Source organism: Protomyctophum parallelum, assembly GCF_964188405.1.
Source record: "Protomyctophum parallelum genome assembly, chromosome: 6".
NCBI classification, from domain to species: Eukaryota; Metazoa; Chordata; class Actinopteri; order Myctophiformes; family Myctophidae; genus Protomyctophum; species Protomyctophum parallelum.
This window is the reverse complement of record NC_139701.1, coordinates 6521067-6548789: the sequence shown is the minus strand read 5'-3', so window position 1 is coordinate 6548789 and position 27723 is coordinate 6521067. Positions and strand designations below refer to the sequence as shown.

The 27723-nt window shown below is 42.2% G+C and overlaps 1 protein-coding gene across 1 annotated transcript; it reads left to right on the top strand.

The window, feature by feature from the left end:
• The first annotated feature begins 141 nt into the window (after positions 1-141).
• hook1 (hook microtubule-tethering protein 1) lies at positions 142-26779 on the top strand. The gene is made up of 22 exons (XM_083766588.1): positions 142-232; positions 2034-2119; positions 2745-2817; positions 5243-5293; positions 7168-7300; positions 9213-9280; positions 9694-9756; positions 11199-11282; positions 12905-13068; positions 13512-13652; positions 14104-14305; positions 19634-19744; positions 19907-19994; positions 20884-20950; positions 22992-23126; positions 23504-23591; positions 23940-23971; positions 24120-24202; positions 24694-24794; positions 25013-25114; positions 25626-25694; positions 26206-26779. The coding sequence occupies exons 1-22, from the start codon at positions 188-190 to the stop codon at positions 26359-26361; spliced, it is 2142 nt and encodes a 713-aa protein (XP_083622714.1). The 5' UTR covers positions 142-187; the 3' UTR covers positions 26362-26779.
• The last annotated feature ends 944 nt before the right edge of the window (positions 26780-27723 follow it).

Below are 27723 nucleotides of genomic sequence, written 5' to 3'. Positions count from 1 at the left end.
GGAGCGACCTCGACATATCGTTACATTTACGCATTTGACGTTACGTTAGGGAGCTATACCTCTCGGCAGGTGAACTCACATAAATACTGATTACTGAATTTGTCTGAAATGCAGCGGAGCTTTGTTGACAGCAGGTGGACCAAATAATACTTCATTATTCACTTCACACACGGGTGGGGGGTGAGCAATGGACACAAACAAAACGGCCCTGTGTGACAGTCTTGTAATATGGGTGAGTATTATTATCTCTCAAGTCGTGTGATTAAGGCTACGGATTCACCTGATCGTATTCTGTCAGCAAATACTCCATGGAACTGATCCTATACCAATGAGGACATATGATGACTGACCCATGGTTGTATTATTGTTATACCTTTTCGTTTTCGACCCCTTGTGTGTTTACATTATTCATTAATCATGCATTAGAATTGCGCAACGTAACATATAGTAAAGTACTATAGACTATGCTTCCTGTGCATTGTGCGTATTAGGCTAAATAACGTTATACATTTACCATAAAAACAAAGACGGCACATATCCTTATAATTCAGTTGATCCTCATCCGATTTAGAGCTAATCTAATTAACCCGGGGGAGACATTTGTGGAATGTCACTCCATTGGATCTTGTAATATATCAACTGTGAGTTCACTCATTAGCAACAGTAAGCAATCTGCACTCGGCAAATCATTGATTTAAACCAAACCTTTAGCAGGGTGAAGTCTATCATAGACTTCACGTCTATGGTTCCCCTGCTAGTATTCTGTGCATTTGACAACACCACCACTCATAGGTTGTTGTTGTTTTTGTAGTTTATATGAATGAAGGTGAGGTGTCTGTGACATTATTTTGACGTTTACTTGAACTTTAACCACGCTTTGGAGTTGAGAGGGGAACCTTATATTTAGTAACCCTCACTCACACGCTCTCTCTCTCTCTCTCTCTCTCTCTCTCTCACACACACACACACACACACACACAATAACTGCTAGTTGAATTATTTAGACCTTCTCTTGGATACATCTGTGGCTTTAGTATCATCACATTCATAGCACAGTTCTGGTGACTTATAGTCCATGCACCCACACCCACCTAGGCTATATCCATCCATCCTAACATCCACATAATAATGCATCCATCTGCCTGGTCAGTCCATCCATTCTTTAATTCCACCTATCCATACCTCTACTACCTGCAGTACAGTATCATCTATCCCTCATGCATGATCCATCCATCTATGCATACACATCCATACATTCTTAAATCTGCCTTTCCACCAATTATTAAACCTCCATTGTCTTTACACCCCTGCTTTTCCCCCAAAGGGAATATCTGATTGTTGTGGTGAAAACTCCCCAGGGATGCACTGGCTGCTGTGCGACACTTATCTTTCTGCATGTATAGGCTAATAATTGGCCCTGTGATATTCCCCTATCCAATCTCACATGCTCTGGTACATTTCACCTAATTCTTCTGCATGCACATTCATACAGTAGATGGCCATGCATCGCCATGCAATTTTACACTGGGCCTGTAATTAGTCTTAAGTTGCAGCGTTCTACCCAGTGGTTCAGCACCCATAACTGGACAGTACCCGACCATTTCTTTTTAATGTATGAATATGAATGCAGTGTTAATTTGTTAGTGCTTAATTGAACAGAAAACAGGGTCGGTCGCATACACCCAAAGTCGGAGATTGCAGGCTAGTGGAATGTAGCCTAAACATGTACAAATTGACAAATAGGAATACAAACATAACCATTAGGGGTGGGGGGGGGGGGGGGGGGGTGTGTGTGTGTGTGTGTGTGTGTGTGTGTGTGTGTGTGTGTGTGTTGCCTAAAGTGGCCAGTAGAGCGTACACACAGAGCATGAAGTGGGGGGTCCTTGCATCTCTCTCAGCTAAATGGTCCTTCCTTGTCCTGAACAATGTTGAAGACCCCTGCTTTAGTCTCCAGAAGTGTCCTCTCTCTCTCTCTCTCTGTCTCTGTCTCTCTCTCTGTGTCTCCTTCCTAATCAACTCTGTCCATCCTGCAGCTCCAGACTTTCAACACCCTCGCACCCTGCACAGCAGCAGAGGAACTGACCACTGGAGCAGCAATGTCGGAGGCACTGCATCAGATGTGAGAGAACGCACCCACAAACACTATCTCTCTCTCACTCCATTAATCATAATATACTACTGCTATACTGCAGGTGCATTATAAACATGTTTTACTCTCATCTTGCCTATGATGGAAACCTTGTATGTTCGAAACTGCTACTTTTCAGGAAGTAAAAACAAAACAACCCTGTGTTCCTAATGGATCAAATGTAGTTGTTATTTAGTCACGATCTCTCGTTAATGTTACATTGGTTACATATTTATCAAACGCACAGACAAATTGAATCGCTATCACTTTAAGAAAAACTAAAATGCGCCTTGTAAATAGGCTATTTTGTGTGACTGTAGTATAACAAAGTAATGCATTCATTTTACGAAAAAACAGGAAAACTTGAAATACGGAGAGAAGTTGAATTATGAAGAGTTGCAAGGTTTCTGCCTGACGGCAACTATACACTGCAGCCGGGTATTTTAGTCCAGTCAGGGAAATGTGTCTTGGGGCGGGGGCCAATATGTCTCTCTGCCAACACATAAAGTCACTCTTACTCTCAACACAGGGTCTTCTGCTTCTTAATGACATGCATATGCTGTGATAAATGTTATTTTTATTGATTTGTGTGTGTGCGTGTGTGTGTGTGTTGCAGAGACCCAGCATGGTTCACTGACGCATGGCTGAGCCGTATCAAAACGGATACAGGGGACAATTGGAGACTGAAGGTACAGAACAGTGCTGTCTCATCATATACTGTAGTAGTCCATCTGTCATCACAATCTTTATATGCAGACTCCTTGTGGCATCTGAGCTTTATTTTGCCGCTACAGGCTTTAGTTCCGACATACTATAGACTAGAGGGTATGCGCAAGCTTAAAGTGAATGGCACATCGAGTGGCAAAGCAACAGGCAAAGTGAGTTTAACATTGTCTAATGATGTTTAATGCAATCAGATAGGACTTTTCTGTTTGGATGTATGGGCTGTCAAGGCCAGAAAGTAGTTTTTTGCCACTCGGTAGGCATTCCTGCATAATTTCCGGGTTTGATGATGATGTCACATGCATACCCTCTATAGGTCCGACTGTCATTAGACTGACAACCTTACCCAATCCCCTAGCCATAACCGCAAGCACGGAGCAGCGCATATCGGAGCAACGCATGTTCGAGAGCGACGGGTGATTTCCGCACGTCGGACCTTTGGTGTGTCGGATCTGCGTGTGCATAGCTTATTCCACAGTACAAAGAGACAGAATAATGGTGACGATATTGAGTGCAGGTGACATGGGTCATCAGGCGCATTCTTACCCAGGTTGTCGTGTGGTACACACAACTTGTTGAACCACAACGAAGTTTAACTGAATCTAGACCAGACCTAGACTAGACCAGACTACGATCTACAATCTATTGTGATACTCAAGTCACATGGGCAATACAATTTCCTACATGTATACAATATATGATTTAAAAATAAACACAGTCAAGAAGCATGAGAACGTAAGCACACTAATCAGCTGAAAAAGGTTTAGATTCTTCTGTCGTCACTGATGTTGATACAATGGAGATCATTATATATATTCTCAAGGAAACTACTTCATTCACAAAATTATTATTGCAGCATTAAAGACTATAAAGTACTACATGCTCCAGGGTCACATGCTGGCTACGACCGCAAGGTCAGCTGCCCGGTCCTGTTTTTCTACCACTGGTACTCTTGTTAAGTTCGATGGTGTCTGTGAAAAAATTATATATATATATATATATATATATATATATATATATTAAGGCTGTCAAAAATAACGCGTTAACGGCGTTAATTAATTGCGTTAAAATATTTAACGCAATTAACGCATGTTGGTGTTCCCCCTAACATGCACCCGTGCATGCGGCTCAGGAACGTCCAGACTAGCATAACAAATCTGTCACTGTAGCACACAGTCATGATTGAACAACACCAGAGAGATAGCTTGTGTATTGTAGTTGGGTTGACAACGACAAGTGGTTTGATTCTGTAGCTACACTGCACAGTCACACACACACACGCCTCGTCCAGTTTTCCTCCCTCCTCTGCACGCATGCACACACACACACACACACACACACACTACTAGTGTGTAGCTATCAGCTCGCTGCAAGAATCACGCATGTTCTACCGTCGGGTCCGTCGCAACTTGTGGACAGTTGCGGGTCCTACAGTACGTGCATTAATCCATTAACGTTGGTCCGGCTGGTTTCATTTTGTCCTACGTGATTACGTGAATCAGCATGGCTGCGCCTGCAGTAGGCTATTACCAAAACAAACACATGGTACTTTTGTGTCGCACATGGAAAGCAACTGAAAACGACCATGGATATAAAGACAGTTCTGCTGTGCACAGCGGAGATAATGCACAACTCCAGGTACGAACCAAAACACTGAAGGAGAGACAATCTCGAGAGACAATCTCGCCTCTCACTACAGTCCACTACAATGTCATTCTAGCCTTAAAACCTACATTTAAATGTTATTCAATAATTACTTTAGCGCAAAATATAGGCTTTTCTAAACCAAGCCCTGTTTCAAAAATGCTTATGTGCCATTATTGTATTTTCTGAATTAACTATAGTCTACAGTTTAACCCATTGATTCTCAGCTATTTTAATTTCAAGGACCCCCAAATTAAATTGATAGAAAGTAGCCTAGGCCATTTCATTATGATTTTCATCTCTGGACTGGGAGTCTGGGACCCCAGTCTCCATTCATCCATCCATCTTCAACTGCTTATCCGTAGTTGGGGTCGCAGGGGCAACAGCACCACCAGAGTGTTCCAGACTTCCCACTCCAGTGACTTCCTCCTGGGGGACTGCAGTCTACATGGCCAAAAGCCAGTGTTCGTTTAACTCAAAGTGTAGGCTAGGCCTACAAATGCTCACATCACATCATGGCTATACTAAATGCATTAGAAAACAAAAAACATTCCAAAACTAATATACTAGTATATCCGCTTTCTGTCATTTATATTTCCATTTCCACAACAATAAACAGGAAAACATATATATATGAGAGACAAGGGACTTTTATTTTGCAATTACTGTTCCATTAACTTGAACGTATGAAAACTTGTAATTCCCTGGTTTTGATTCCTACTCGTCTACAAACTTTTATCTCCTCAGATGAACAACCTGAAGAAGATCCTGCAGATGATTTTAAATTATTATAACGAGGTAACTAGTGAACTGTGTTGTATTTATCACCGTCAGATGGAAACCTTGTAGCCTAATATTTAGTCAGACTGTTGCCTCCTGCAATTTTCAAATGCTTCCGTCATACAGTCTGGAGCAACGGAAGCTCTATCATGAGTAAAATATAAAGCGGCAGTGGAGACTCCTCCCCACTTCCGTTTAGTCTTTATAGTCGCGCACATTTATCCTAATGTAAATTTAAATCACCTAAACATATATAGGTTGTTGCTTAGCAGAAAATGAAATAAAAAAATATAATTTAAAGATATTTACAATATATTTTTGTGAACGGAAATGGCAGCTTCCTTACTCAGATTTCGGGAGGTGTAGTTCCAGACTTGTCTGGCTACACTTTTTTTTGTTTTTTTAAGTGAAAAGAGCTAATGTACAAGCTCACAACACGTTGAGCATGTGGATCGGCTATTTTCACTATTTCTGTGTGACCAGGGCTGCCAACTTTCAGAAAAAGCCAAGAGTGAGACTTTAGTGTTTTAATGCGCTCGACGCAAAAAAGTGGCCTTTTTTTAATGTTGATTTGGCCTTTTTTAACATTGATTTAGAGGAATACAGACATCCAACCCTAGAAAAAAAAGTGAGTGATGCAACTCTGTGTGGGGGTCCCCGGGGGTCTCCCCAGAACATCCAGACCCCCATGAACACACGCGCCCGGGGGGCCGGGCCGGTTCCGGTGTGCTGTTTTCATGCTCAGACCCAGCCAGCCAGCCACACACATAGCTCCGAAAGGGAGTGGTTGCACCACTCAAAAAAATCCTAAAATAGGCCTATATGAACATATATTTGTATATGCCACATCAACATATTTGTGGATATATTGTTTTTGTTTAAACTGCAAAAGAAAATGATATCTGCATATGATGCTGAATAATACATACATTTTGAATAATAGCATTTAACAAAATGAGTGAAAGACTTGCACTAGGTGAAGAGATGGTCAGTCTCCTATTGGTCATATGGTGCACCTTCTCCATGTGTGCCTATGTCTTCTATTAAATATCCATATTGGTTTACATAAAAACGTATTCTGATGTGATAAAACAGACTACATCACAAATTAATCACCCACCTCAGTGGAACATTCTCAGTCAGTCAGTCAGTCAGTTGTGGTCTCTCTCTCTCTCTCTGAACAGAACTAACGAGTCGCGATGCGGCCCCTCCCCCTACACACACACACACACACACACACACACACACACACTATAATGTGCGTCTGGCACCGTTCCTCATCTCGCGCAAGAGACGCCACACACCAAATATATATATAGAAGAGAGATAGTCACTTGTTGTGGAGGCTATATTGTCTTCCATGAAAAATATTTCGAAGCGATGTTAAACTCTGCATGGCTCATTTCCATGCGTCACAGTCAGGGACCCTGCTGACGAGTTGGAGGTTACACTACTGCATATAACAGCACTGCATTATCTCATGCAGAACGGCTACTCTGCCGTTTGTGAGGACGCACACATGGGCGCGCGGAGCCGCGGAGAAAACTGTTATTATGAGAGCCGGCTTGGCTTTTTTGGCACATTATATGCCCCCCTCGGGGTGCGTATTGTGCGTGCGTGAGAAATGGTGGGTGTGGCGTGAGTGCGTGTGAAAGACGTCTCATGCGTGAGTCTCACGCTGAATGCGTGAGAGTTGGTAGGCCTGTGTGTGACACATCACTTGTATGATGAAGTAGGAGAGCATTAATTTACAAAAGAAAATATTTTAACAGTTGAACTATGGAGATAAGATGTTTCTGCCCGACGGCAACGATAAATGAACATTTAAAAATAAATTAGTTATCATGATTTCGTATGACTTCAAATAAGAATAATTCTCCTGTTTCCACAAGATCCTTGCCCAGCAGACCTCAGACTTCCGCCTGCCAGACCTGGCCAAGGTGGCCGAGCACTCAGACCCAGTGGAGCTGGGCAGGCTGCTACAGCTCATACTGGGCTGTGCCGTGAGTAGTGAACGCAAACAAGGTTCGTTTGATTGAATACTTTTATTAGTCAGCAATGTAACCAGCATGTGTTACAGTAAGTAAAGCTAAAGGGATAACAAAGTCCTGGGGACCATCAACATGGCATATACAACACTAATGCATGTCATCAACAAAATGCAAACACTAGGCTCTATTTGTGTGCATGCTAAACCCCCTTATCCCTAAACTACTTTGCCTTTTTTACTCATTTGAAAAACATTTTCGAATAGTTAAAATAGCCAATCTACAAGCTTACAACGTGTCGATGTAGATTGGCTCTTAATTACCAATCCAGTGATATTTGCTTAACCCGGCGGTACAAGGCTCACACACACACACACACACACACACACACTTATACGTGTGAGGAGAAAACGTACAGTAGGATGCTGATTTCATTATTGGCATTTTGTACCATTAGTTCCCTTTTTTTATTTGGAGTAGCCAATTATTTTTACCCCCTTTTTTTAAATCCTCCCCACAGCACACATTTCTGTGTTGTCACTGATCTATCCTACTGACTCACCTGCCAGTGAGGAGCCCCATCGGGAGGATGTATGCCTTTGCCCTACTCCTCCCGTCCAACACTCCCTGCTGACAGGTGCCGTCCAGCCAGTAGGAGTATATGCAATAACCATGACAAAATCACCCACCCCGGCCGGTTTCCCTTCCCCGAACGCGGGCCGATTGTGTTCGCATAGATGCCCGACAAAGCCGGATGCACCACGTGGATTCTAAGGTTTCGAACCAACAATCTCTGTGGTGGTGGGCAAGGACTTTACCACTGCGCTACCACCTCCGTTACCATTTTTAAGTAACTCTGAAACACTGAAAATGGCCTATAATCTTTTTCTAAACAACAATTTCTATTCACAACAGACGGACATGCACAATTAACATGCTTGAAGCATGCATACAGAAAATGCATATATGGATATTCACACATCTGTACATGCACTGTACATAATTGAATAAAGGAGACATGTGGTCATCAAAATCCCAGCCAGGCTTCTTGAATTTCTCAGTCCAACAATGCCTCATTATTGCCCTGCCAAGCCAGTGACAAAGACAGACCCAGATTGGTGCCCTCACTGGAGACTACAGAGGACACAGTGTCACATGTTTAGTCATTAGTAGAGCCCGGCGACCAGCGCCACATTTTTGGGCCACTGGTGGTCGGTCGACTCCCCTTATTACTGATGTTTGATTTAGTCAAAAAGTACAAAGTGTTATCAATTTGAAAAACCTAGAATTGATTAAATCGTGTCACAACTGTTATATCGGTCTGGCTCAAGTCATTCAATCTGGGAACCCATCGGCAAAAAAGGAAAAACTGTTTTCAAATTCAATTTCCTTTGAATTTGCCTCTGGGGGCAGCCCTCAATAGAATGTGTATAACAGGATGTTGGCCTGCCCTCAGCTCTCCACTTCCTGTGGTGTGCCTGTGTTTTCATTCCCACTGTCAACAATGTGTACACGTTCTGAATGGCCCTGCGGACAGATTCAGTAGTGTAGCTCAGAATCTGTTCTTGAGAGAATTCATTAGGTCAGTGGAGGTCGAGGATGGACATGATGATGACCAATCATCTGAATTGTTAATGCCTTCTAAATCCTGACAGTTATTTTGTATTATTTATGGTGTGTGTTATATGAAGTGTGAGATTATCAAAACAGTAATCCCTAATCATTCAAAGGCTTTTGGAGAGAAACGAGACAGACACCAGTCACTTTAGATTAGAATACTGCTGGCGTGTGTGTGTGTGTGCGTGCAGCCCCCCACACACAATCATTCTACAGTTGTGGCCCCCGGCCTAATCTAGTTGAATACCCCTGGTATACATTATAGCTAAAGTCTATCGTGTGGACATATAAAGTGTTTGTCTGTCTACTCTGAACCTCTCTTTGACCCCCAGAATACATCCAGATCATTATGACCCTGGAGGAGTCTGTGCAGCATGTTGTCATGACAGCCATTCAAGAGGTCAGTAAAGCTTTGAAGTGGAAATGTGTGTCCCAAACACTAGGTCGCAGGGACATTTTATAGGTCATGAGTAAATATGTTTTTCTCTATCTATTATGATTCTTTGAATTATTATTTCAAATGTTTTTGAGGCAGATTCCACCAATTCCTCCAAATTGATATGAAAAGGTTTTTCAAACACTTTCAAAATTTCAATTTATTTCATAACATAGCAGGTGTACAAGCTCACAGCATATACCAGTACGAGCTGTGAGCTTGTATATCTTCTATTTTTGAGAACCACTGTTCTAAACCAATGTGTTAAATCCATTGCCATGTCTGAAGTGTATCTATGCGTTTGTGAAAAGTAAATGGAGGACTTTTAGTTTGAAATGTGTCCATGTAGTTAATCCAGTGCCATGTTTCCTCCTCAGCTCATGAGTAACGAGAACATGGCCCAGTTTGGGGCGGAGCAGCCTGGGGACGCGGAGCTGCAGGTTGGTGTTATTAACCCATTTACACCTTAGTTCGATTCTACAAATCCTGACAGTTTTCTGAAAAACCTCATGTTTCTATGTCAGTCGTTCTCAAACAATTGCGTAATTGGCCGCCGACCCCCATCTGAAAATATGTTGTTCCAGGGAGCTCGATTTGAAGCAAAGAAGCAAAGATTTGAGTTAAAAACGTTTTTCAATAGCTAAAGTAGAACAGAATTCTTAAAACACCAAAAGGGGTTCCCGCCCATCACACCCTGAAGAAGTCGCAAACTGACACGCATTGGTGTTTTTAAATTTCTGTAGCCAAAATGTAATAAAGGCCTTTTACCTAGAAAATCCACCTCGAGTACCTGGACCTGGAAAAAAATAATTACGCCTTTTCTTTTGCCATATTTTCTTCTCTCGAACATTATCCCTTCCATGAGGTGGTCTGAGGGATACCAGTAGCACTCCTGTAACTTATTTTCTCCACAATGAGTGTGAACTGAATGACTGAACTCGTTGTAATGAATACATGGTCCTTGTTCTGGTTGTAATTCAATTCCTCAAATCCTTTTCATTGCATGTTGTAAACATATAATCAGTGCAATAGGCATGTTCATTAATGGTTAAAGCCCCCTTTGTTTTGGTCTAGTTTATTCTCAACATGTGGGTCATGACCAGGCCTGGGTGTATTTTCATGTTTTTTTGGGGCAAGGCCACTTAGCCTTTGCTCTTATCAATTTGTTTTAGATAAGACGAATGCCAGCGCAGCAAGGCCATCAACTAAATACTAAAACAATTATAGAAAGGATTAATTAAATGTAAATGTTACAGATGATTACATTTTTGATATAAAGTATAACTATTGAAGAAAATTATATATCTTGATATTTACAAATGACCAGTTATTTGTGCAAACTCCGAGTCATAAGTTCATGCACGTTCAGCCCTGGGCTATTCAGTGTAACTAGACTTGTTTGAACATGGGTATGGGGAGTCAGGGGAACCTATAATTCAGAATCTCAACAAAAGTGTCTTAAAAAAAAAACCTTATTGACGGGAAAGAAGGCACGCTGGGAATCAAGGACACTAGCCACACTGGGTTTTGAGCTTATAGATCTGCTAATTCCACTATTAAATATATGAAACATTTTCAACATGGAAATTATTATGGCAATTAGGCAATCAATAATCGAGCTTATGTCAATTGCGATTAGATAATTATGTAATAATTGTGACAGGTCTAGCAGTGGCTATGGCCTTCATGGCCTCCATGAAAGGCCTGGCCTGGTTGTGACTTAAAATTGAGTCGTGAACTAAAAACATGTTGGATTGGAGGACATTGCTTTATATTATCTTGGGTCATGACCTCATACTGTAGCGAAGGTCCCGAGTGAGAGAACCTTTGAACCACTGCTGCTCTATTAGTAATGTGAGATCACGTTTTGCTCTGTCTACAGCTGAAAAAGGCACTAGAGGAACTCTCAGAGGTTTCATCAGAAAAGGAGATGCTGGCACAGCGCTGTCGGGAGCTGGATGTTCAGGTGAATACCAAGATGATACACACACGCTTTCTGTACCTCATGGCTGTTTGTTCTTTTATTTATTGTTTGCACATGCCTAATTCAGAATACAGTAGGTGTTGAACTTGTCCCCATATGTTCCTGTCAAGACAAATTGTTACAGTCTCTCTCTTTCTCTCTCTTTCTCTCTCACACACACACACACACACACACACTCTCTCTCTGTGGTACCGTACAGTATAAACCGGAGCTGTGTAATACACTGATGCTGAGTCCATTGTTTGAAGTTGGTGTGGCAGAAGAGCTGTCATTTTACAGATCAGGCTAAGCTCCGAGCCCTCCACTCTGCCCTGCGCAGTGAGTGAGTGTCCCCACAGCCTTGAGGGGAATTGGAGAGCACGAGCGTTAGCCCTCTGTTCTCATGCCTCTGTGCAGTGCAGACAAACTAAAGGTAAAGACGCAGGCACATTCTGATGCTATCTTGCCCTGGACTCTCGACAGATTAATGTGTTTTGTCTCCGGTCTTGCGCTCCTGTGGTCGCGGTGAGGTAAGTTCAACATGGCCGACCGTCAAGCCAAACTACTTAACTCGGTGCCGGGCTAGTGGTCAGCCCAACTCACTGACCTTCAACTAACTAACCCACCTAACCGAAGGCTCTCTTGGGATCTTGCTCAAACATAACACACTCTGTATGTAATTAAAATGCTCTGCTCTTCTAATATGTACCTACTGGATTTGTGGTGGATCTAATGGTGACAAGTAGTGCTTTTTGGACCCCTGGCACTGTATGGTTCACATTTAAAGAGGCTAGCCGCAAGGAAGGCATTCCTTTTGAATTGAATTTCTTAAGCTTTAATGACTGCATCTATTTTATGCACATGTTTTACATTCATTTGTATTAAAAATCTCCAGACGATGTAAGTGACAATGTAGTGAACAGTGGGCGAGAGGTGGAACTAACCAGCCATGTGTATTAATGTTTGCTTAAGATGCTTGTGTTCGGCTTCCAGGCTGTAATAACTACATTGTTTGTTTAACAGCTATGGAGAGGAGAGTCATCTGTAATTGATGTCTGCAGTCTGCAGTCTTTCAATGCTGACCTGCTGCACATGTGTTGCTTTGCATGAAATAATTGGCCAAGAAAGGAGAAGGAACTTAATAACAATGCATCCTCACTGACTTGAGACAATGGTGTTATTTTTACACTGCAGTGGTTCTCAACCTGTGGGTCGACCCCATATGATTTTGGGGTGGTCCCCAGATGATAGTGAAAAGCCAATAAGGACTTTTAAGACTTTTTTTTTTTTAAACCTCAAAAGAAAAAGACCATTACTGCATCAAATGTAACCAAAAAACTATACTAAAACTTGACAAACATTGGCCAAATTGTCTAATATAAGAAAGAAGCAAAAATTGTGAAAATAGCCGATCTACTAGTTTTCACTATTTATCAGTGGAATCGAGTCAACAAAATATAATGCCTCAACTCCTACAATTCCATGTTCGGGTGGCCCAGTTCAAATTTGAGTGTTTTAGGGAGTCATGGCCTGAAAAGGTTGAGAACCAGTACAATGTAGTTTGAATCCAAAACGTGACTGCAAGTCAAAAAGAAAATGACTCAAACATTTTCGTACCTCGGCAGGTCACCGGCCTCCAAGAGGAACGGAACAGCCTGCTGGCTGAGAACGACGTTCTAACGGACCGCGCCAATCAGCTGGACTCATTGGACGACCCAAGCACACCCTCTGGAAGGAAACACAGCCAGCTCCAGCTACAACTGGAGGCCATGCAGGAAGAGAACTTCAAGTGGGTTCCAGTGACGGGCTTCCTGGGCGTCCCCAGCTAAATAATATAGCATCGGCATCAGTTTTACACATCAAACCCTATGTCAGCTATTTGAAAATAGATGATCATTAAGCTTGCAATCCGTCACGATGCTTGTAGCTTGTAGATCTAAATGCATATTAATTAATTGGTCCTTGACATGAAAACATCATAGTGGCCACATGGCGTAGCCTACAGACAAAGTAACTAGGGATGTCCCGATTTTTCCTGATCCGATAAAATGACGTGATCGGCACTAAAAGTAACTATAGGACTATGGCTCTCAAGGCCCCTGACTAGGTGTGTACACTATATACTGAATCTCTAAAGCCTGATTTATACTTGGTTGTGCTCCAATATGTCTAATATATTATAACACCCCTCAAAGAGACTTAAGTGTGTGCATGCTTGTATGTGTCTCTTAGGCTTGAAGCTTCTAAGGATGACTATCGTATCCATTGTGAACAGTTAGAGAAGGAGTTGGTTGAGGTTCAGCACCGCAACGACGATCTCACCATCCTGGCAGAGGAATCCCGAACACTCAAAGACGAACTGGACATCCTCAGGTGTGTTTGTCCACTGTCTTCTGCATTCTCATGATCGCACATTTTTGGGGTTGAGGGGGTGAAGTGTGTCAGCATAATGACAAAACTAAATGTTTCTGTGTGCCCGTGAAATAGCCTGTAAAATAAATAAAAACTAAGCTATGATGACTAAATATATTGACAATTTCATCAACAAATACAAATTTGACAAATGTTGAGGAGGGACTAGTGGAGAAGAGATGCAGTAGAACAAAAGGAAAAGTCATTTTATGTTACGCTCTGGTGTCTGCGACACATTATTGATTGATAAATAGCCGATCTACAAGCTCACAAAGTGTAAAATCAGCCATTATCGAGGTCCGTCAAAATCAATTTAGTCGACTAAAATCTTACATTAAGACAAACTTTTCAGATGACTAAAATATGACTATAACACTAAATCAAAGATTTCTGTCGAAATTAACACCGACAGGAGCTGTTCGGACCGGGCGGTGAAACTGGAGACGTCGGTGGAAATCTACAGACGAAAGCTGGAGGATCTGGGTGACCTGAGGAGGCAGGTTAAACTCCTGGAGGAGAGGAACATGACCTACATGCACAACACGGTCAGCTTGGAGGAGGAGCTGCGCAAGGCCAATGCTGCCCGCACGCAGCTGGAGACATACAAGAAACAGGTAGAATGTACACACACACACAGACGCACTCTTTTTTTTTTTTTTTTTTAAGATATTTTTTTTGCGGCTTACGCCTTTTATTGATTTTTGAAGGGACAGACAGTAGGCTGACAGGAAACGGGAGAGAGATGGGGGGATGACATGCAGTAAAGGCCGTGTCGGGTCCGGGAGTCGAACCCGCGGCACACTGCGACTGGATTACCAGTCCGGTGCCCAGACCGTTACGCTACGGCCTGGGCCACAGACGCACTCTTAACATCTTTATTTGCGTTCACATTTAACAAGAAATTCTTGAACACAAACGATAGTAGTTTGGAAAACTCGACAACAAAACGAAAATTTTAACCATGCTGTATAATGGCATCCTTAAGATGTTGCTACTTAAGCACCTTGGTAAAGGAATGCCTCTTCTGGACTGTGGACAAATGTACATGTCAAAGTCACATTGCTTTAGCCATGCAGTAACAGAATGTAATCTTATATGCATTCATTGTCCATTGTAGCAGGTTTTCACCATCGATCACACAAAAGTGATGACGTTTCAGAAAAAGAGGCTGTGGGTGATTTTATTTGACCCAGCCAAGAGCTCTGTCATCTGCTGTGTAGCACAGTGGTTTTGAACCGGGGACCACCAGTAGTCCTTGAGTCCTTGAATGGGTTCCAGGTGGTCCCCAGCTACAAGATGGATAGTTGGGGATTCCAAATGGACCCTACAGATCATAACTGATGAGATTGTAAACTTTCGTTAAGAGTCTCAAGAGTTTATTATTGTTAAACATCTGCATTACTTTAGAAGTTTATACAATTGGAGAATATAGAATAATTGTGACTTATCCAACAGTAACAAAATATTCTAAATTTTGGGTCTGAAAGGCTAAATCTCATCAATTGGTGGTCCGTGGCTCAAATGGAACGCTCCCAGGGGGCCAGGCCGAATCCGGTGAGCCGCCCCACGTCCGAAATGGTTGAGAAATGACAGTTACCATGTGGGCGTCCCTTTACTGTACTGTCACTGTACTGTACTGGCACACCCGAAATCATCATATCTATATATACTTCTCACTATACAAGTGAGAAGTTGTCAAGTGGCGCAAAAGATGTGGCACTAGCCAATGAAAAGTTGTCACGTGGCGCAAAAGATGTGGCACTAGCCAATTAAAAGATGTGCCCATAGCCAATGAAAAGATGTGCCCCCCATACCAACATCTGCGCAGCCGTCACTAGCTCTCAGCCCCCCCCTCACTCTTTGGCTGCTGTAATGTGATCTCCCCTATGGATCTCCGCACTCCGCAGAGAAACCTTACCTCGCGGAAGGGGGAATAGTGCCTCTTTCGCTTATTCCTTCTAAATCTCTGTATTTAAAATATAGGTCGCTCAGCGAATGTCTTAGTTACATCAACATTGTTCTTAGAAAGTACTTAATTTGTGCCTAACTACTACGATTAGACAGATCGCGTTTGTTATTTCGCTACTGCCAGTACTTCTGATTGCACACACACACACACACACACAACACTACCCCGTGTCCCCCACACACACAACACTGCCGCGTGGATTTAAGCTGTCAAACCTATTTTGTTAAAGTTACATATGCCACAGACACTTGCCTGAACTGTGCAGCTGATATATATATACAGCATTGTCATATTTAAAAGGCGCTTTATAGCTTCTCTCAGCTCAAAGCGTGTATGAATAAGGAGATAAATGAACAGTTGACGTCGGTGGGAGAGGACGTCAGCTGTGTGTGTGTGTGTGTGCGCGCGTGTGAGAGGGAGGTAAACTGTCAGCAACACGTTACATTTCTACTTCTACTAAAGAAAGAGGCAGCGATGGAGCCATAAGTCCATATCCATAAATTCGGGGACATAAATTGCGCAAAATACTGTTAAACATGACGGCATCAGCCTGCTGCATCCTCCTAGCTGTTGTGTGCTAAGCTAAATCATCATACAGAACCACAACAGTCAACACGGCATTGACCAGGGTTGCCACATTGACTGAGAGGGAAACAAGCAACCAGGTCTATGAAAATGTTAACAGGCCAGATCAAGTCAGAAAATCCGAAAAAGTCAGAAAATAAATCTAGAATAAGCAACAATATTGCTGACTGTCAAACACCATTGTCCAATGTTGTTTTAGAGCAGTGGTTCTCAAACATTTTCATGTCATGGACCACTAATATTCTATATATATATATTTATATATATTCTATATATATAATATATATATTCCATAAATTCCATTTATATCCATAAATTCGGGGACATAAATTGCGCAAAATACTGTTAAACATGACGGCATCAGCCTGCTGCATCCTCCTAGCTGTTGTGTGCTAAGCTAAATCATCATACAGAACCACAACAGTCAACACGGCATTGACCAGGGTTGCCACATTGACTGAGAGGGAAACAAGCAACCAGGTCTATGAAAATGTTAACAGGCCAGATCAAGTCAGAAAATCCGAAAAAGTCAGAAAATAAATCTAGAATAAGCAACAATATTGCTGACTGTCAAACACCATTGTCCAATGTTGTTTTAGAGCAGTGGTTCTCAAACATTTTCATGTCATGGACCACTAATATTCTATATATTTATATATATTCTATATATATAATATATATATTTACTATATATATTTACTATATATACACACCGGTATATATACAGTGTACACAAACCGTATATCTAGGTGTGCCCCGAGATTTTTAGGCTATGAAAAGTGTGCCCTGGGACAAGAAAGGTTGAGTTAAGCGTGGCCAAAAGGTAGATCACGATCTATTTTGGACCATTTTCTTTTGAAACACTTGGACAATAACAAAGCCTATGCACGCCTTCTTCTTGTAGATTTCAGCTCAGCGTTTAACACAATACAGCCACACTTATTAATTAAGCGGTTGAGGGACCTAAGTGTCCATCCGCTTATTATTAGATGGTACCATTCATTCCTAACTAAACGCACACAAAGGGTCAGTGTCAATGGCACTATGTCAGAGAGCAGAACCATGAGTACTGGAGCACCCCAGGGCTGCGTTAGCTCACCTGTCCTTTTTACCCTGTACACTAATGAGTGTAGAAGTGGCAACCCGAACAATTACATCATAAAATTCTCGGATGATACTGCCATCTTAGCCCTTCTGGATAAGGATAGGGATGTAGCTGACTACTTTTCAGAGGTACAGAACTTTGTTAAGTGGTGTGATGACAACCACCTAACTCTTAATGTTAAGAAGACACAGGAGATGGTATTTGACCCCAAGAGTATTGGTGACCACAGGCCTGTGGTCATCCATGACTCGACCATCTCACAGGTCTCCTCATATAAATACCTGGGGATCTGTATTGACAACTCAATGACTTGGAATACACATGTTGACAGTCTCTGTAGTAAACTACAGCAAAGACTGCACTTCCTTCGGCGTCTCAGGGTTCATGGTGTTGACCAAAGATTTATGTTAGTGTTCTATCGAGCAGTCTTGGAAAGCCTGGTCAGGTTTGGCATCACAGTTTGGTTCGGTAATCTCTCAGTGCAACTGAGGTCCAAATTGTTCAGATTGGTGCAGACTGCAGGGAAGATCATAGGGGTAAGACAACTCCCCTCTCTTCAGTCTATTTATGAGCAGGCTACATTAAAACAGGCTCAAAAAATTGTCAGTGATGTTACCCATGTTCTATATGGCGAGTTTGTACTTCTGCCCTCTGGGAGAAGATACAAAGAACCAAAGTGGAAGTACATTAGATTTAAAAAATCGTTTGTATCAGCATCAACTAAGATGCTGAACGAGGCTCTGAAACAGCGGTAACTATGTGAGGCCTGATTATCCACATCATGTGTGCAATTGTGTAATGTTGTGTCTTCCTCTGTAATGTATTTTTGTTGTCATTGATGTTTTATGTGTGGCTGTAGCTGGGGTGAAAGCCCAAGACAAATTTCCCTTGTGGACAATAAAGTTTACCTTGACCTTGACCTTGACCTTACCAGTAACGTCAGATCAGGGGTTTTGTCGGCCAGCGCCAAAAATGCTCCCCGACAGCATAATCGGAGCAAATACCGGGCAGTGTGTATGAGCCATAACGTGTTGACTACACTACACTACACTAATAAGGACACATAATAATAACTAATAACCCATCCGTTACTACATGTGGAGTCAACTCCCGCAATTTCCTTCTTCCCATAGTGCGCGGCAAAGTAACTCTGGGATGAGCGAAATTCTAGTATATATACAGTTAATATATGTGTGTGTTAGGTTGTGGTGAAAAACATAATTTGTGTGTATATTTTAATATCAAAAGTCCATCAAAATCGAATTTTAATCACTTCCGGGAAACGAAAACGTACTGCGTGATGACGTGTCGAGGCCCACATAAAAAAAGCGAATAAAAATGAACCTCATCCGTTTGATTCCCATATCTGTGCGTCCGTCCAAAATAAACACAGCCAATGGTTATCCAACTACAGTGGATCCTCAAAACTGTTGGTCAAACCACCTAACTCAACTTGTGGAGTTGGGTGGTTTGTCCCCCATTCATTAGAATGATGAAGTCTGATGGAAAAAGACCCCCACATTAATGGTCAAAAACCTCCCAACTCCACTTGAGCTGTTTTGGGGTAAAGTGATGATAATATAAGGACACATTCAAGTACAGTATCTGACAATGTATACTAGAGTCACCATACCAACTATCGCTGATGAGGCAGTATTGTGTTCTAAAACCATGTTTCTTTTTCCCTTTTCTTTTTCTCCCCATTTGTTGAAAAGTAACTGTATTGGAATTAGCTGATTTCTTCCCGACAGCAGAGATATACTCTATTTCTTACATAAGGTTAATGGCACAAATAAAATAAAACTAGAAATGCACTCTGTCGAGCTGCCAACTTGCGCTTTACACACAAGTTGGCCATGAATGGCCTACTTGTGCGCGAGCAGAGTGCGCAACTTATGTGCAGTGCTTAACCGTTCAGTTCGCGCCCCGGCTCTCCACCGTCAACTACTGCGCTATAAGCAGAACCCAATCAAGTTATTGAAACATATACTATAAACTTAAATTGATTATGTCATCCACATACGTAAACATGTTTTTACATAAACACACATAGTAGTTTACGTCATCAGCCAATCCCTGATTGGCCGAGCAACGCCACCACCACAAGGAGGCAATACAAAGGTCAAAGGGGCCAACTCACGCTCTGATTGGCCGAGCGACGTACGCACGCAGTGCCCTGATTGGCCGAGGGTGTCACCGATGTTTTAGTTTGGACTTGATTTTTTTCCCCTCCTGATTTATTCATTAATGTGTTTCATTTTAAATGTTATGCATGCACTCCAGATCCAGGAGATACACAAAAAGTTGTCTGAGGAGACTCGGCGGGCGGACAACCTCGCCTTCGAGATGAAGAAGTTTGTGGAGAAACACGAAACTATGATGAAGGAGAAAGAGGTGAGACCAGGTTTTGAATGACAACGGGGAGAATATTCTATCTCTGTCTCTGACTCTTTACTGCACACAGCAGACTACAGTACAGTGTATAAACATTGACCGTGTCGGTCTTCTCTCTCTCCCCCTCCTCCCCTGGTCTCACCTATATATCAATATCAATAGAGGATCATCGTTGAGCGAGATTCCCTGAAGGAGACCAACGAGGAGCTCCGATGCACACAGGCCCAGCAGGACCAGCTCAAACACGCCGGTACCTCAATCATTCAACTTTATTTACAGTGCCACATAGCGTAGAGTAGGGCAGGTCAATGTCATACTTTACACTACAGAGACCAAACAGACAGTACTACTTGCCCAAGCCTCGACGACCTCGCAGGCTTATGCAAAGGCAAAAATGTAACTAGAACCTTGCGCGGCGTACATCTAACGCCACGCGTCTGTCACAGTGAATATTGTGTGTCCGAGTGATACACACACACACACGTGCGCAAAGCGTACGTTTTGAACGAGGGCAGGCAGCGATGTCTTTGGCCACTGACCGTGTTTTCTCCGTGCTGGGCAAGTTGTGTGGGCGCTCTGTAATCGAGGTAAGGAAAGTACAAGGAGAGCGAGCGTCCCATGCTCAGTGCAGTTCTCAGAAAGCTGTGATTGGCCAGTAGTCGAAGACCCACAAAGCTGGGTTGAAAACGCAGAGGTGAAGTCGGTGACTTCAGCCACAAAGCAGGCATGAACGGCACTTGCGCATACGTCTGACTTGGCCACCAGAACTGCGCACAAAGCTGTGATAAAAGTAGCATTGTGCTTATTTGGAATTCGTGGAATTCTCTAAAATGTAATAGCATGTTATGTGGCCAGGTCATTTGTAGACCTGGTCCTGGCATCCTAGAGTGTGTGTGTGTAGTTTCAATGTACAGATTATTGATCTTTTGATGTTGGACAGTTTAGGCTGATGATAGGTTCTTGCTTTACCTATGATCCTAGATTACTATTTCTATGCATTTGATGTATTCCCTCGTGTTTTCCTTGTTTACTGTCAATTGCTCTGGATTAAGAGTGTCTGCTAAATGCCTCCTAAAGTGATAAGAATCTATACTAAACTTGTATCCTTGTTTTTTTTCCCTCTCATAAATCTCTCCTAGGGATGCTTCCTTCCAGCAGTCCCAGCCATGATACCTTGGCAGCTGAGCTCCTCCCCACTGTGTTCAGGTAATGGATGCTTCATGTGACATCACATTTGCACTCTGTACCAGGGCTGAGACAAATGATCCTCTTCACACACACTTTCACATCTTGGCACCACCTATTTGTCATGCTGTGAAGCCCCAAATCACCTTTTCTTTTTTTTTTGTGATTTATTTTATGCATTGCGGCAGTGAGTAGTTCAGTTGTAGAAGTAGACACAAAGTTTGATCTTGAGTGCAATGCACTGCAGGGAACTGCCATTAGGACGTGAATACTAGCACATGTGATGTACATGTACTGTATAACATGTACAGCCCGTGTTGTGTATACTACTTCCATAAAGAAAATCCTCTTCATTTACTTGTATTGGTATTGTAAGCTTGTAAAGTTGGTGGAGCAGCACGGACATTTAGAGCCGACCGTGCTGCTCCAGTCTCTTCTCCTTGTGCAACTCATGATGTCCTTGCACCTGTGAAGCACCGGCTCAGCCGCTTTAGGCTTGAGGCGCGTTGGTAGACTCCCTTTGTTCTTGTAAAGATGGTATGTTTGCCCTAGCTATAATGGGGACGCTTTGGTTCATGTGGTTGAAGGGGTAATACAAAAATCACACTTGTGTGAAGTGAGTGGCGCTCCTATCATCAGCACCCCTCAAAACAACATTTAAATGGAAACATGACGGCCACCTCATGCATTAGAAGGACAATATCAGTCAGCAGACAATCTAACGTGGTTAACAGAGTTTTAAGTTGACTGGGCTTATAGGAGGGGGGTGTGTCTGATCAATGAATGTTGCAACGCTTTGTGAGCTTGGATATCGGCAGTTTTCAGCGAGGATATTATGTTGTGTGAAAACGGGAAAGACTCCAGTATAGAGCCCTGAGGGATTGCACAACTACTACACAGACATAGCACAGATTCTGCTGCTACAGGTGCTGTGCATATAGACATTGCGCTTGGACGGTGCATGAGTGCAAATGGAAAGAACAAGGCGTGTGCTGTGCTTAACAGTCCAATGTTATAATCCAGTATTGGTATGTGGCTCAGCTGTTGAATAGAGCAAATGCACAGGGGGAAACTGTTTGTTCTTAAGGTCCCCAAAGGGGAGAGCTTCAAAGAGATGATGGCCAGGGAGAGTTGTCAGAAGAAATGGATCTCACCTGCTTACTCCCTGCCCCTGGCCCTGCAAATGTACAGTTCATGATCAGCTGTTTTTCTCGGCTGACCAGGTCATGCACTGCAACCTGTTCATGTCCCACTTGGTGATGGCTGGGCAAAACCAGACAATTTAACCTGAATTATACTTTGTTTTACTACGGTGTTGCATACCACTTCTACAAGCTCACAACGTGTCCCAATGGATGAGGTGAGGATAGCCTCTATGATGGCAGTGTATAAATGGAACATTGTGGCCTGAATGCGGCAGATTGTGTTTCTTCAGCTGCCACAATAACTACATCATCTGTTAAGTATGCCTGGTGGGTGGTGATGGGTAGTGATCTACCTGAACTGAAGCCACATCCACACCTGTTGTATGATAAAGGGCCTAGGGGTTAGGGGAGGATGTTGTGGTGTCACTATATCACTGTTTACAACGTTGAAATGTTTTATTGTTGAGTTTTCCTGATTCCTGTCAGAATCTGCTTTTGTTGTGGTCGCTTATGTGCTAAAAGAGTGACTTTGAGAGCTGTTTCCCCGTTACAATGGAAGTCTATGAGAGCCTATTTTTGTTTCTAATATTGACTATTAAACTGCACAACGGAGTGAAATAATTCATGGAATGGACTATAGTTTGCTCATAACGTAAGAAATATGAGGTCCACACATGCTACAGCAAATATATTGATTGACACTGCTTAACCATTTTGACCAACATTGAAAGCTTGACCAGGATCCTTACTTAATAACCGTCGCTAACGTGGTATTGGCCATGAACGGGCTTGGGTGGGACTTAGCGAACGGCTAATTGGCTTGATTATCTACTCACCTGCTGGGGCAGTGCTGGCCTGTCCCAGGCCAGAACTGGACATTGTAACCTAGTGTCTTTGTGTGTGTGTTTCAATTCCAGAGAGAAGTTCATCAGGCTGCAGCATGAGAACAAGATGCTGAGGCTGCAACAGGAGGACTGTGTGAGAGTCAGCGAGCTGCAGGCTCAGCTTGAAGAGGCACACAGAACACGCAGCCAACTGGACACGGACAATAGGTACCAGCTTCTTTACATTTTATATCTTAAAAAAAGGAAAATAAAATGTATTTGCCTTTCCGATTAGACTGTTGTATGCGCTACCCCCGCCTATATTCAGCTATATTGTAGATTTACACCATAATGTGCCTCATTACGTCATATTGTCTCTTTATTGTTAATTTCTCAAAATTGCGACTTTTCTAGTTACATTAGTTGTATTCATGTTCAAAAACACAATTAATTGCAAGTACTTGTGTGGCAATTAAATCATCAACGTGCATTTGTTGTCGTGACAGTCCTAATTTATAACACTAATACCCAAGAATATTTATTCGGGAGGAAGGCCTGTGGCACACAATCTTTCTAGATGAACTCTAAACTGTACATCCTTGCAGGTTGAGCAGAGAGCGGATGACTGCTCTGCAGCAGCAGGTCGAAGACCTCCAGAAGGCTTTACAGAGTCAGGCGGCCAAACCTGATGATGTGAGTTCAATAAAAGGCTCATTACATTACTTGTTCCGTTTGACAAAAAGCCACGTGAAAATGGTTGTGATTGAGTGGATTGAAAATGATGTGCATGCGATTAAGTCGAAATTAGTGTTAACGTTCACATGGATGTAAAAGATAGATTATTGTAGCAGCATGCTGCTGTTGAGGTTGAATGACATTACAGTTTACCAAATAATATGTCCTTTACATTTTGGTTAGATGTGTGCGTGCGTGTGTGCGTGTGTGTGCCTGACACATACTTGCTGTATATATGCTATTGCCTTGATATTGAGCAAATTACTATGTAGAAGGATTTCAAATGTATGACTTTTTGGTTTTCAGTCTAACTTGAAGAGGAAACTTGACGCTCACATGTAAGTAGGAATCTACAGTAAATGGTAGGAATCTACAGTGATGTCGCTGTTGAAGAATAGTCTGAATCTAAAAGTAGTGTCAGTAATGGTTTCCATCTTCTCCAGTAGGGGGTGCTAAAGAGCTTATGGTTTGTATGCGTTTTCCCAGGGTTCAGCTGAATGAGGCTCAGGATGAGATCATGAAGAAGAAAGAGCTTCTGGAGGACCTTCAGCCAGACAACACGCAGACATGTGAGTGAAAATAACACCTTCACTTCATCACTTTAGAAAAATAACCCTTTACAAGTCTGTTTGGCACCATCACCAAATGCTGCTACCACAGTCGTAAACATGAATCAGGACTTGTCTGTTGAGAGAAGCACTGTTATTAGACAATATCCAACACAAAATGTTTTCACAAGCTTTATCATACATAGACCATGACACTGGTCTGCAATTAACAACTTAAAGAAATATTTACGTGATACTTTGGACATAATTTATGTATACTCTACATGCATACTTAAAGTTCTCAGTCGCCATGACTGATATCATAAGGATTCCATTGAAGCCGACTGAAAATGTTTCTATGATCCAATGTGTGATTTATGAATCTGTGTGAAAGGTCACACCGATTCATAAAATCACACATTGGGTCATAGAAACATTTTCAGTCGTGAGATTGCATTTAATTCATTGTATTTTAATGAATGTAAACTGTATGACACCCGTTTGTCTCACAGCCCTGAGAGTGGATGAGCTGATGGCTGCTCTAAAGAAGAAGGATGATGACATGAGAGCTATGGAGGAGAGGTACAAAATGTACCTGGAGAAAGCTCGCAATGTGAGTCAACGTCTCCAATAAGCTTTCGTGGATCTTGTGAATCCAGATACTGTTGCATTCTATTGTGTTAATGTTAGTGAGCTTTTATTGTTTCTTTATTTTTGCACTTGGTTGCATTGTTTGGGGCTAAAAGAGCCTGAGCCATATTTTCCTCTTGCTTAGTAGTTTTGCAATCAGTCGGATGGAGAAGTATTTTAGATGTGGTATTTCTCCTCTAGGTGATCAGGGCCTTGGACCCCAAGTTGAATCCAGCCACGGCTGAGATTCTTTCCCTGAAGACCCAGCTGGTAGACAGGGAAAAGAGGATCATCAGTCTAGAGGTAATTCCATTTCCTTTTGAACTTAGAACAAACTAGAACTGCACTCCGTTGAGTGCATACTTGCTTGTTGCACACTAGTAGGCCATAAATGGCCAACTAGTGCGCAAGCAGAGCGCGCAAGTATTTTCGACCGCTGTAAACTGTGGAATCTCAGTATCTTTGAAATGTCTGATTATTAGGTGTAACTATTTGCTACCGATCTACTTTATGCATGTAAACACCTAGTATTATTAATAGGGCTGTCAAATCGATTAAAATATTTAACTCGATTAATCGCATGATTGTCCATAGTTAACTGTGATTAATCGCAAATTAATCGCATATTTTGTATACGTTCTAAATATACCTTAAATCAGTGGTTTTCAAGATTTTTCATATCAAGGCCCATATATTAAAAACGTGGACTTTTTGAGTGCTCGGATCTTTTCTTTCTCTTCTTTCCCCCTTTTTCTTTCTTTCCCCCCTTTTCAGTCTTGGCTAATTGGTGTGTTCCTCTCCTCTCTGGTCCTAGCGGGAATGTGAACAGGCCAAGCTGAGAGAATACGAGGAGAAGCTGATAGTGACGGCTTGGAACAACAAGGTAAAGATTTATCAAGTTCTATTCTGAGCTTCACAAAACGACACCACAATAACATTTGAAATGTTTGTCAGTGTTCATTTTGACAGCAAACCTATTAATTTAGTTTTAGTCATATTTTAGTTGTCTAGTTGATTTTGTCAACAATTTTTAGCGTGCATATTGATGGCGGATATTCCACTTGGTTTCATGCTGAAAATAGCAGAACTACAAGCTCACGCGTTGTGAGCTTGTAGATCTGCTATTTTCAGAGCGCAACACCCGAGCACAACCAAACATAAAACAGCTTGTCTTTTAGTTCTACTGGATCTCTTCTCCACTACTCCTTCCCTATAACATTTTAGTCTTTAATTTTTTTAAGAAATTGTCAATATATGTAGTCGTTTTGTTTTTGTCAGTGAAAAAAGGTGGTCGACGAATAATTTTCTAGTCGACAAAATGAACTGGTTTGTCAGTAAGCAAATTCCATTCTCGGAAAAAAGAAAAAAACAACACACACTTTCTCTCTTTTTAGAGTCTGAACTTTCAGAAGCTGGCCATCGAGTCTCGGCTGGGAGGGCGTGCCACCTCCCTGGTGCCCCCCGGCCAGTCGTTCTTGTCGCAGCAGCGACAGGTCACTAACGCCACGCGTCGGCTCTCTGTCAACGCGCCAGCCACCAGCACCAAGTAGACTCCACACATTCCTTCAGCACCAAGTAGACTCCACACACTCCTTCAGCACCAAGTAGACTCCACACACTCCTTCAGCACCAAGTAGATCCCACACTCTCTTAGTCCTTGAACCTTGATCTCCATCTAGGGATACACCGATATATCCAAACTGGGTCATCTTTCCCCCCTCCACCCCACAAAAGAACACTCAAGTGACCTTAAGCACTCCTTTTCCTGGGATGAGCTGACCAATGAGCACTTACTGTTACGGTCTGTCTGTACACAATAGGTCGGCGGTTCTCAAACGTTTTGGGCTTCTGTATCCCCTATTACATTTTGCTTTGAGAATCAAACATCAAAAGTCCAGTTTATGGTGGCTTTTAATTGTTTTTGTAAATGTATAGCCCTGTTGAGTGAATAAAGGCTTTTTCATTTAATCCTTGCTCTAGAGTGTGCTTGAAGCCTGTCCCGATGGCACCCTTCTTCTCCAAGTCCACTTTATGTTCAAAAAGTAAAATGGGCCTGGCATAACAGAAAATAAGTATTGCTTTCTCTTCAGTAACAGTTGTGCTAGTCAAGTTTTTTTGTTTTGCATAACATAGATCAGCAGGTTCACATGAAGTTTGTTAAAAACAAATTCCCTCATTAAACAGTAAAATTTATTCTAGCTCATGTACAGTACCCCCTGTAGTACCTCGGCGTAACCCTAGGTGCACACGTACCCCCTCTCAATTTTATAGTGGCTATTATTTTGCAATGCTCTGGATGTAAGTTAACTATGAATATGAGGTTTCTGCCTGAGCTTATCTAAACTGTTTTCGTAAACCAGTGACCTACTTCCTCACCTTACAGCGTCACACAAAAGCATTAAAAGTATCAGATCCACAAGCTGCGTGTTGAGCTTGTAGATCAGCTACTTTTGTTATTTTTTTATCCTGAAAAGTAACCGCTTTCAAGTTTGCACATGAGGTTTCCACCCAACAGATCTTATCTCACTATCTGTTGAACTTATTAACTAAAGCCAGCCCAGACAACATTATCTCGATAATGAGCTAGATAAACAATGCATGTTTCCCGACCCCCACAATAATCTAGCTATCAGCAAGCTTAGATGAATACTTTTTATATGGATAATATTTAGCCTCAATCTTCTTATTTCTTCTTATGCTTCTGTGTACTTGATCAGGAATAACGGAATGGTACATGCCGGTTACTGAATTCTAATGCGAGTTACATGTAACTGCAAATGGTTTTTTTGCTATGTCTTCTACCTCGCACTGTGCATCAAAGTAGGTGGTACAGTAACACTGTCAATCAGAAGACTAAATATGAATGACCTTAGATACCGCTAGACCTTTTTTCTAGAGTTGGATTTGACTTG

Excerpts from the sequence above, each read along its gene's own strand:
- hook1 (XM_083766588.1), top strand. The coding sequence starts at position 188 with ATGGACACAAACAAAACGGCCCTGTGTGACAGTCTTGTAATATGG. Across the intron at positions 20,951-22,991 it reads CTCCTCCCCACTGTGTTCAG|AGAGAAGTTCATCAGGCTGC; the intron begins GTAATGGATGCT and ends TTTCAATTCCAG. Across the intron at positions 23,972-24,119 it reads AGGAAACTTGACGCTCACAT|GGTTCAGCTGAATGAGGCTC; the intron begins GTAAGTAGGAAT and ends GCGTTTTCCCAG.